General features: G+C 45.8%; 1 protein-coding gene across 3 annotated transcripts in view; it reads left to right on the forward strand.

Moving 5' to 3' along the window:
- CA10 (carbonic anhydrase 10) overlaps positions 1-6,086 on the forward strand; it is a 492,493-nt gene extending 486,407 nt beyond the window's left edge. For all 3 annotated transcript variants that reach the window (XM_040497096.1, XM_040497094.1, XM_040497095.1), the window contains 3 exons: positions 19-173; positions 2,048-2,222; positions 4,790-6,086. In XM_040497096.1, the coding sequence (XP_040353030.1) occupies positions 19-173; positions 2,048-2,222; positions 4,790-4,812 (353 nt within the window). In that variant the 3' untranslated portion in view covers positions 4,813-6,086. The remainder of the gene's footprint in view (positions 1-18; positions 174-2,047; positions 2,223-4,789) is intronic.
- The last annotated feature ends 6,079 nt before the right edge of the window (positions 6,087-12,165 follow it).

Genomic DNA, 12,165 nt, shown 5'->3' on the forward strand with positions numbered 1-12,165 from the left:
TCTTATTTTCTTCTCTAGATGATGCATATTTACTACAGGGACTTAATATAGAAGAACTATATCCAGAGACTTCTAGTTTCATTACTTACGATGGGTCGATGACTATCCCACCCTGCTATGAGACAGCAAGTTGGATAATAATGAACAAACCTGTGTACATAACCAGGATGCAGGTGAGCTTTTCCGGGGTCTTTTAGCTCATGGGGAAGACAGTATAAAGACCGACTGGGTTTGTGGAGCACCTGTTCTATCAGTTTGCTAGGACTGCTTCAATGAAGCATCATAGACTTGGTGGCTCACACAACAGAAATGTACTGCCTCACAGCTCTGGAAGCTGTAAATGCAAGATCAAGGTGTCAGCAGGGTTGATCCATTCCAAGGGATGTAAGGAAGAAACTGTTCCACACCTGTCCTTCAGGTGGGTTGCTGGCAATCTCTGGTGCTCCTTGGCTTGTAGAAGCATTGCCCGCTCTGCCTTCATCTTTACATGGCTTTCTTCCTCTGTGTCTCTGTCCAAATCCCCTTTTCTATAAGGCCACCAGTCATAATGAATCAGGGCCCACGTTATGACCTTAGCTAATTACGTCTGTAATGAGCCCATTTCCAAATAAAGTCACATTCTGAGGTGCTGGGGTTAGGACTTCAATTTATGAATTCTGGGGGTACACAATTGAAATCACCACACCTGTGTTTGAAGAACCAGCCTCTGAAAAGGCTTAGCATGAACTAATTATAGATAGAACCATCCCACCTGTCTGAATGGGAAAAGAGAGCAGGGTTCCCAAAGTGTGACAGCTGTGATGTTCAAACAGCAAGTGAGCAAAATGGGTATGTCGAAATATGTTTGAAAAAGCTGGATTTAAAAAAAAAGTTAAATAGATTTTCTTACTGGGAAACTTCTCAGGGCCTTTAAATTGATAATATATGTGTCTGTCTCCCAGAGAAGGCACGGGATGTTTAGCATTTCACGAACCTATTTGAATGTGGGATTTTTTAGAGCACCTCACCGGACTAGCATTCCTCCGAACTGCATGAGAACCAGTGGCCACGTGGTGCCAGCTTTGCCAATGGCTCAACTGTGTGCTCCTAAAGCTGTCACCCCCACTTATGTGAAGGGAATACTCCTCCTCTTTGTAACGAGGGGGGGGTAAATTACATCTGTTCAAGTTTGGACTTCTCTGATGGTGAGCGTCTATAAAAACTCAAAAGGAAGATAGATGAGCAAAGGAAGTGGAATCCAATCTCCTTATCCAGTCTCCTTGACAGAATATGTTCTCACAAGCCAACAGTCTGAACCATTTGAAGGCTCTGATCCTATCTGTAATGATTGGGATTCTTTAGGTGACAAGGCACCCCCTCCAGATGACTTAAACTTAGGGAAAAGGATGTATTCAAGAGATATGGGGGCATCTCATGGAAGTTGAGATCAGAAATTGATGTCAGGAATTCACGAGAAGTCCATCCTCCCGGTTCTTTTCTGCTTGTTGCACATATGCTTTATTCTTCTTTTCTGTTGGAGACTCTTCCTTTGCTTCACAGTCCTGGGGTGGAACATGGTAGAAAATGCTCCAGTCCAGCCACCTGGTCCTGATAATCACAGAAAATGAACAAGATTGATCCAGCGTAATGTAGCTCCGACCCTGGGACCAATCACTACCGTTTGGCTAATACCCATGTGGGGGAATGATTCCCTGAATTAGTGAAAGTTATCAAACCATGAGGTGTCAGAGAAAAAAAAGGACACTGGAGAACAACTAGATAGATTTCCTCCTTTGACAGAGAGTGTATTTGAGGATAAGAGAGAGCAAAAGGACTTGTTCAGAGCCATGTATGACCTAGTCAGATAGAAGCAAGGCTCACTCCGTGCACGGAGGCATCAGTGGGCCTGCAGCACAACTGAATCCATGAAACAAGGGTCTCTGCAGGGCTCACACGCCCTCTCCCAGGCAGCCAGTACCACCAGGCGTGGCCACGGTCTACGCGGTCCTCCTTTTTCCCTAGTGCATTTAGGAGAATGGGTCGGACTCAGCTGTGTCTCTCTCCACAGATGCATTCCTTACGCCTGCTCAGCCAGAATCAGCCATCTCAGATCTTTCTGAGCATGAGTGACAACTTCAGGCCTGTGCAGCCGCTCAATAACCGCTGCATCCGCACCAACATCAACTTCAGTTTACAGGGGAAGGACTGTCCAAACAACCGAGCCCAGAAGCTTCAGTATAGAGGTGGGTGCAGTGGCTCCGAGGGCAGTCAACCCCAGCCAGAGCTCAGCCATCTTGTTTAGGCTGGCTCTTAAAGGCCTGGTGTTAGCTCCCAATATAAGAACCATGATTACAAATGACGATGAGACCACCACCTTCCATTTGTATCGTGTTTTCCTGTTGGTAAAACCTATACATCATTAGAGATAGAGATTAGAGAGAGAGAGACAGAGAGAGAGAGAGAGAGAGAGGTAGAGAGAGAGAGAGAGATTAGAGATAGCAATAGAGTTAGGGATAGGGAGAGAGATAGATAGGGAAAGAAAAAGAAAGAAAGAGAAAGGAAAGATAGAGATAGAGAGGTGAGGCAGGGGCGCCGGGGGTGGGGGAAATGCTCAAACCTTCAAATCCCTTCTGGTTCAAGCAAGACAGCATTAAAAAAAAAAAAAAAAAAAAGGAAAGAAGGAAGGAAGGAAGAAAGTTTTATCGGAGCCCAAGTTAGGACAGCTGCCAGGTATATACAATCTTCACAAAGAAGAGAGTGCTCCCATGAAGGAACATTTGGTGTAGGGTTATATACATTTTTTATATAAATAGTTACAAGTCATTACACTAAGGACATTTCCCAAAATTGCAGACCTTATCTCAAGCTTCTAGAATCTACAGCGCCATATCACTTTAAACTTATGGGAACCAGGGAGGTTTTTCTCCTTTTTCTATTTCTTTCAGTTTTTGCTTAAATTCCAGTTAGTTAACCTATAGTGTAATACTAGTTTCTGGTATATGGTATAGTGATTCAACATTTCCGTACGTCACCCTGTGCTCATCACAACAAGTGCACTCCTTAATCCCTGTCACCTATTTCACCCAGCCCCCCGCGGGCCCCGCACGGGGGGGGGGGGGGCCGGGGCGCTCTGGTAACCATCAGTTTGCTCTCTATAGTTAAGAGTCTGTTTCCTGGTTTGCGCCCCCCTCTCTTTTTCCCTTTGCTTGTTTGTTTTGTTTCTTAAATTCCACATATGAGTGACATCATATGGTGTTTGTCTTTCTCTGACTGATTTCGCTTAGCCATAAGACAACATTTTTATTGCCATTTTACCAAGGGCCCAACGAGGCTGACTTTCCAGTGTTATTTGTTAGAACAGGACAGCTAGAAGCCTTCAAGTTTTTAGCTATGTGCACGGTGGTCTCCACTCACCTTTCTCCCAAAAGGCAAGCAAATGTTCTGGATGCCAGGCCAATGGGATCCAATGAGGAACTATGTGTGAGCACATCGTTTTCCAGTGCTGTGTTTCTAGAAGTGACTATTATCCCAACTAAAGAGAACATTTAAGATGACTCCTGCCTCCTATAACCCTGTTGTCCATATCCAGCTCCCTCTCTTCCCTTATGCATGCTCAGTAACTGCCAGCCATTGTGGTAAACCCTCAACATGGAAAGGAAGATGGAGACAGAAGAAAGTCATGCAGATGCCTTCAGCAGGGAATCCACACACCTGAGCTCCAAGCCTGGTTCTGTCACTACCAAGCCATGTAAACCCAACAGTCATTTCCCCCAGGGCCTGGCTTTTTTCATGACAGTCCCTATACCATTTACTTCATGACTTGTGAGGAGCAAATGAGAGCCTGGGTGGGGAAGCCCTTTGTAGCAATAACGTGCTGCCCAAATATGGGAGCTACGGATGTTATCAAGCAGCTTTTAGAAGCAGCTACCACTGCTGCCCCGAGGTCCCCCCACTTGAGCTCTCCTGCTTCCCGCACATTTCCCTCTTTTTTCTCTGTCAGATATATGCAGAGTGTCCAAACTACAATTTTCTGTTCCCTTCTAGCCAGAACTACCAGAAAAATACTCAACTCATTCATTGAACCTTCCCTTTATTCAACACCTAGTTGTTGTGCACCTACTAGGTGCCAGGCACATACTTAGCTAGGTGATGGGAATACAGTGGTGAGGAAGACAGATATGACCCATGCAGAGCTTACAGTCTGGAGCAGGGATCACAGACTTTTTCTGTAAAGGGCCAGCTGTTAAATACTTTGGGCTTTTGAGTCATATGGTCTCTGCTACACTCTTATGTTGTAGTGTGAAAGCAGCCATAGACATTATGTAAATTAATGGGTGTGGCCATGTTCCAATAAAACTTTATTTACAAAAACAGATCACAGGCTGTATTTGGCCCATGGGCTGTCATTTGACCACCCCTGGTCTCGAGCACTGCCATCCACTAGAGCTTTCTGTGACTATGGAAATGTTCTATATCTACATTGTTCAGTATGGTCGCGACTAGCCACACGTGGCTGTCAAACATTTGAAGCGTGGCTAGTACGATGATACACGCTAAATTTTTAGTTTTATTTCATTTTAATTAATTTTAATTAACGTTAGCCACGTGTGAGTGGTAACAAACGTATTGGAGAGCTCAGGCCTAGAGGTTTATGAGGAAGTGGAAGAGGTAGTTGGGATACATACATACAATTCCCAGAACTGTCCCTTCCCCTTTGGAGTAACCCCCCCCCCCCCCAAACTTCATTCACATTAATTCAACTCTGCCTTGTTTTGTACTGTGTGTGTCTGTGTTTTTTTTTTCTTTCCAGTAAATGAATGGCTCCTCAAGTAGGGAACAAGGCCAAGAAGAATCTCAAGAAGAAATGCTACAACTGTGAATTGATGTAACCTAGATACCCCTTCTTTCTTCTCTCTCCTTCCCTCCCTCAAGCCTCATCCACTCTTTGGATTGGCCCTTTCTTCATGAAAAGTGTCTGCAACACCATGCCAGAGGAACACATCTCTTATACACACCCACCAACACACACTCACAAGCACTCACACACACACGGACACACGCAAACGTATCCACACACAGACACACTTACATGGCCTCCAAGATGGGAAGTCAAGTTTCAGAAAAAAAAAAAAAAAACAGGCTCATTCATAAGAGGTCTTAGAAGAAAATAACCAGTTATCCTGATTACAATTTTGATACTGTTTTCCTGAACTAATAAATCTACCCAATGAGACTTTTCAGCCTTTGTACATACAAAATTCTTCCAAAAGAGAGAGAGGAGGAAACACAGCTCCGACAGCATCAAGTGGACTTTGTTCTTGGCATCAAGTGATCTCGGGTGGTGTCCTAGGATCCTCTGAGGGTGCTGGTGACAGGTGAACCAGGACAAAGTTGGCCAAGGACACTTATTTCTAGATTATGATTCTTCTGTTTACTCAAAAATTTAAAAAGAAAAGGACAGACATTGAAGAGATACACATTGTATATATATCACTGCAGACTATAAAGAAATGGAATTATTTCCCCTCTTTGTCACATATCTGTAGTAGGATTTGCCAAGATCAGAATCGATCCATTCACTGTTTCTTGTTTTCCAAAGGTCATACATTGTGTTTGGTTATTGTTAACAGCTCAATAAATGTGTTTAACGAGTTCATTTCATTTTTCTGGCTTTGGTCTGTTCTCCTTCCTTACAGGCGAAGCCTCAGTTCCATGCAACTGCATTCTTTGATTTCACTTATTCCTTCATCTACCTGTTCCGTTCGTTTGCAGCCAGTTTTTACTGAGTTTGTGGCAATCAGGAATGCATTTGCTAAGCAAGTATAACTTTAATTCCACTCCATGGCTCGATCATCCATACAAGGTGAGCTTCAGCCTGAGATAGCAGGCGACAGATTTCTTGCGTTTCAAAACTGCCATCCCCCCTGTGATGTTCCCTTGAAGGAATGCACTTTGCCTTGTAAATTCCTGGGAAGGGGGTGTCTTTTCTCTCCAGGTGCAGCCGGATCTCACAAAATACAAACGAATGCCTTTCTTTCCTTGTTTATAATGGTCACTCACTGTGTTTGGTTACTGTCAAGAAATCAATAAATGTGTTTAACAAGTTACCCGGTACCCATGTCTGCCTTTATTGAGCAGGAGGATGCTCCCTGCTGAAGCCTCTGCATCCTGCTGTGTCTGTGAGCAATTGCGCTGTGGCTGGCAGGGCAGCAGAGCCTCAGAGCAGCCTGGCTGGCCATTCCCAGAGCCGGGTAATTAATACCCTGTTGAGAAAACATATAAGCTTAGCTGCTGGAAGGGAAGATCTGGATGTTCGTTCAGTGGCGAAATTAAAAATAACTCACGTCTCTCCTTTCTGTCACGGTCTCCTGAAGGAGGGAAGGCACAGGCATAAAGGGGCTGTGCGAATGGGAAACTTCACAAACACATGGGAAGCTTCAGCCAAGTGACGCATTAGCCATATTAACGACAAAAATAAACAAACAAATAAAAATAAGAACAGCCAGATGGCTCATACTTGAAATAATACGCTTAATTGAATTTTTTTCACTTTTTACACCAATGTTAGTTAGATGGTGGCCTTAGGCGTGATGACATGTGAGCCTGTTTCCAAGCAATTGTATTTTTCCAGAACACCAAATCTGCAAAGGTTTAAGGTAGGCAGGTGGCAGCTTGCTGCTTTCTCTCCGAGTCGGAACCTTCCCTAGCCAGCAAGGTCAGGCAACGTTTCATATAGTGGTTGGGGAATATTGGTAAATCAACCAAACTTGGCTTCAGACCTTCACTCTGTCACTTGTCTGCCTGCTGTGTGATCCTAGGCAAGTTGCTTTACTTCTCTGATCTGTATGTTGGGGATGCTAGTAACCGCCTCTGTGAGGTGGGAGGCTTAAATGCAACACAGCTCCTTTAAACAGCTAGCCCAATACCAGTGACGGTTCTATACATGGTGCCTAGAGGCCGCGTGTGTGGCTCCCCTGTCAGGGTTTCTCTGGACCATACCATACCTCCCTCAAAAGGAGGGGTCAGCACCAGTCACAAAAAAGGCCATCAATTAATATCAAACAAGAGTAATAGGTACCCCGCAGACCGCATATAGGTAAATGCCTGACGTGTGTCAGGGCACAGAAGGAGCACCAGTGAGGAAGAAAATGGGCCAGGGCTTCTAGACTCTGTTCCATTACTAGCATCCTCTGTGAAACAAATCAACTCCCCTTCCTGGGACACTGTCCTTATCTAGAAAGAACGTGGGCATGGCAATCTCCCATGGCCTCTCCACTGTCATTCCCTAACTCTGCTCTCATTCAGCTCTCAGTCCAAGGGAGAGCAGAAGAAAACCCAGGCCTGACACCGTAGGGTCCCTGGGCACAGGCAGAATTTCACTCTGGCCACACAGAACTGGAAATGGAGTGAACTCACCGGTCTCCCAGCTCCTTGGCCCCGTCCCAAATGTGCCTTCTCCCCACTCACCGGGTCGCCCAAACTACAAAATGGAAATAGAGGCACTTTGCCCTCAAACCATGTGGAAACAATAAAGATTAGCTAGATTTGTACCACTCTAAGGGAAAAAAAATAGAAAAATTTTCAAAATATCAAAAAGCCCGTGAGAGTTGACCTGTAAAGCCATGAAGAAGCAAAAAAAGATTTATCCACGTGAAGTGCGTGGGTGCTCAGAAAGGAGGTGGCCAGCAGTGCTGGGTTGCGGGCAGAGCTGCAGGCTTACATGCAGGGATATGCATGCCATGCCTAAGTTCCCTCCTTGGCAAAATGGGGAGGGGAGGTAAATATATGGAGAAGAGAATGCTGGGCAAATTGCATGAGAAAAAGAGAAGACCTGGTGTGGAGATCCCCAGTGCCCCTCTCAAGGACACCTTCTGTGGTGTCCAACAGGATTTAGAGCCTGGTGCCCACCTCCCTCGGTAGCAGTTTGGTTTCCATGGTGACGCCGGGACAGCCACAACTCGCTGCACTAAATGTGTCTGGAATGTAACATGGAGTTTGGTGAGGAGAGCAGTCCTCCATCGCAGCCCATAGGCACCCAGCTTAGGCCGAAAGGTTTGACTGAGAATCCTCAATTAACATATGCCAGCGCCCCCAGGGTGGGTCCTTACCCTGCTGGACCCCAGAGCACTCATAGCTCAGGAGAATGTTTTCCTCTTCCAGAAAGCCTGAAAGTAGGACCCACAGGAGCAGAAACTCACTTGGACATCATCCACCGGCTGGCACGGTTGAACATAAGAAAACACCCCAATAAAGTCTACCGTGGGCTGCACGTGTCCTGTGGGCCAAGCCCTGTGCTAAACAACTTACAAATGTCATTTCGCTTCACCTACACCGAGACCCGCCAGATAATCACCATTGCTGCTGTGTGTTATAAAAGCAGAAACTGCACTTCTTAAGATTGGGTGACACAGGGTCACACAGCTCACAAACAGCAAAGCCAGACCCCGCTCTTTTAAGCCAGTGGTTCTCCAAGTGTGGCCCTTTCAGCATCACAGGGACACCGGGTGGAAATGCAAATTCTCAGACTGCACTCTAGGGGTAGGAGCCCAACTGCGTGTGTTTACACAAGTCCTCCAGGTGATTCTGGGGCTCACTCAAGTGAGGAGCTACTGGAAATTGCTCACTTCCACTCCCTCCTACTCTGGAGCCTCCAATCTTTGTTACACACTAGACTCTCCTGGGATGTTTTAAAAACCTGTTTGCCCAGGCTGCCCTGGGTACGACTGAAGTCAGAATGTCAGAGTGGAAGCCAACTGTTGGTGTTTGTAAAAATCCCCAGATGATTCCAACGTGCTGCAAAGTTGGGAACCACGTGCCTGTCTGAAGGACCTGCTCAGAGAAAGGCTTGCCTGTAAGGTGTGTCCGTGGGACACCAGAGACCAGTATTATCTCATCAGTCTTCTCTTTTCAGAATCACATCCCAATCTTTGTGCACAGTAACTTTTTTGGATGGTCTCAGATTGTCTCCGGGCTGTTTTCCTTCCCCAAATTTTCAGTTCACCAGGTCTAGCATTTGAATAACAAATATCCCTGTTTTAAATAAGAGAAGCATCAGTATTGAAATACTGGCTTGACACCAGCCTTCCAAAACCCACTCTAGGTGATCACTCCTGATGACTCAGATCATAGGTAATGTTTCCAAGACTTCAGACCATCATGAATGAATGAAAACAGGCGGTGAGTCAGGAGACCAGATGTTCAGAAAGATAAGCTGGGTGCATAATTAAGGCACAGGCAAATTATAGCCTTGTCAGTTCCAACGTCTTGGTGTCTCTTCCATGCAGTGCTCTCTCCCCACAGCCCTGCAGCCCTGTGACAAGCCCCAGTCCCTGCCCTCATCTTCTCAGCCCAGACCATAGTAACATCCACTCAGCAGATCCTTCAGTCTCCAATCTCCCAATTGTGAAAGACCCTAGGCCCAGATACACCCCCAAAAATATCCACACTCTGCTCTCAGATCAGGGGAATTTGAGTCCACACTGCGGGGGGAGGGAGGGAGGGAGGATAATCTAAGACACTTTCCAGGAGGGAGACCAAAACACAAAGCTAAGCAGATAATCCGATGGGGCAGCACTCCAAACTAATTTAATAAACAGATTCCGGGAGCAATGCAAGAGGACACATCCTGTTTGTCATACCTGGAATACAGATTAGAAAGCAGAACCCAGGAAATCGGCTCAGCTGCTCTTCATAGGGTGTCTGCCATGGGCAGGGTGGGGAGGAAGAGATTGAGAGTCATAGCCTGACTGAGACATTTCCAACACATTCCCAACTCATCAGGATCAGTGAACCAAAACGAAATCTCCAACCAGAGCACATCTGCAAGATGCCCACTTCCAATATTCCCCACTTGTTTTCAGGTTGAACATTCAACTTCTGGAGCAAAGCAGGCAAATCCTTCCCTTGATGGATTCTCAGCAGATGCCTGCAAATTCGTAGCTCAGCCTCCCAACCTCTGTCCGGGTTATCCCTCAGCTTAGAATGCTTTCCGGTCCTTCCTCACCTGTGGAAATGCACACCTTTCAAGAAACCCAGGTCAAATGCTACCCCGGGCATCCCTGATCTCCCCAGGGAAAATTTCCTGAGCTCACACAGCCTGATTTTATCTCTGATTCACATGTACTTCATTCAGGTCTGTATTAGAAAATACAGATACAGAAATAGATGTGTGTTGTGTATAGAGAACTTCATGTGGTTCTGTATTTTCCTATCTTCCCATGCCACTCCAAAGTTCACCAACATTATCCCTTCATTAATCTTTGTATCTCTCTCTCCTGTGCACAGAGAGAAAAAGGTAAAGAAATCATATCATTATTCTTTGTAAATAGGAGGTACTCAAGAAACGTGGTTGATATGTAGAATTTTCCTATGAGAAGCAGGATAATGATTTGATCCTTTCCTTTGGGGCTGCTTGGCTCCTTCTCTGCCAGGTATACACCAGGCATGGTGCTGGGTTCTTTAAATATATTTTACATGTATTTTTTTATTCTATTGGGTGCTCATCGAGGTTCTTCCAAGTAGTTCTTGGCTTTGTTTTATACATAAAGAAGTTAGGGAAAGTTACCTTAGATGATACAGTTGTTGAACATCAGAGCCAGCAAAGGCTGATTCTAGAGAAGCGTCAGGTGAATGTGCTGTCAGCTGGGGCTAGAATGGAAAGGTTTTTCCCACTGAGACCATGGTCATTTAGTCTTATTCTTAATGTTTATTTTTGAGAGAGAGAGATAGCATGAGCAGGGGAGGGGCAGAGAGAGAAGGAGGCACAGAATCCAAAGCAGGATCCAGGCTCTGAGTGGTCAGCACAGAGCCCGATGTGGGGCTCGAACCCGTGAACTGTGGGGCTCGAACCCGTGAACTGCGAGATCATGACCTGAGCCGAAGTCGGACGCTTAACCGACCGAGCCACCCAGGCGCCCCTAGCCTTATTCTTCACAGTGGACCCAAGGCACAGAGTTCTGCCAATGGTTCCCATCCCCAGACCAATTAAACCAGAGTCTCTATGAGCGCAGGCCATCAGTAGCATTGAGAACCATTCTCAACATTGGCTGACCTTAAGAGTCACCTGGAGGGAGCTTAGAAAGACGCCAAGCATTGGTGGTTCTAAAAGTGCCCCAGGTGACTCTACCGTCAGCCAAGACAGAACCACCACTCTATAACAAGGTATTTGCCAAACAGTTCCAAATACATATAGGCTGCCTGCCCCTGGTAGAGATGCTCAAAAAGAATGAATAAATGGAGAGTAGATGTGAGAAAAGCATGATCCCTTGGGGTGCCTAGGATGCAGGGTTCTGACACATCATTCCAATGAGTTGTGCTCATAGGATTTCGGAGTTGACAAGGCTACTCAGTCCTCTTGCCTAGTAAGCCCCCTGACCTCAAGGCTCACACTCAGTGGGAATTCGAAGGATAATGAATGGTTAACTTCAGGCAAGAGTTAGGATGAAACTAGACCCAAACTGTCACCATTCCCCAGTCGTCCATTGGGCTCGCGACACCCAAGCGAGTGGCAGTGTGCCCCTGTCACCAGATAGTGAGACAATGAGTCTGCCTCCTGGACTTAAGATCCCTCACGAGTGAAATGGATATAATCATTTCTTTTCTCGTAGTATACAAGTTGTGAAAACAAAACCAGAGAAGAGGTGAAAAAAACTTGGGAAATGTGTCAACCGTGTGTCAGGCAATGCTAATAGAAAGGATGCAAATGTTTCTGTTCTGTGAATAAAGATGCACTGCTGGCAAATGTGTGCAGCCAGGGCACCCTGCTGGAAACGAATTCAACAGCCATTGAGTGAGGGCCTACTATGTGCCCAGCCAGCACAAGTCCGGTCCTCAAAAAAACCTAGTATACAAGGGGAGATGAGGCTCCTGTGTATTTTGGGATACACCGTCCTGATGCAAACAGATTTCAGAAATGAAAACTTTATTATTTATTTATTTAAATTCGAGTTAGGTAACATACAGTATAGCATTGGTTTCAGGAGTAGAGCCCAGTCATTCATCACTTACATACAACACCCAGTGCTCATCCCAACAGGTGTCCTCTTTAATGCCCATCACCCATATAGCTCATCCCCCACCCACCTTGTCTCCAGCAACCCTCAGGTTTTTTTTCTCTGTATTTAATAGTCTCTTATGGTTGGGGTGCCTGGATGGTTCAGTCGGTTAAGTGTCTGGCTCTTGACTTCG

This window comes from Herpailurus yagouaroundi, unplaced genomic scaffold (genome assembly GCF_014898765.1).
Source record: "Herpailurus yagouaroundi ecotype Mexico unplaced genomic scaffold, PumYag 189, whole genome shotgun sequence".
Lineage (NCBI taxonomy): Eukaryota > Metazoa > Chordata > Mammalia > Carnivora > Felidae > Herpailurus > Herpailurus yagouaroundi.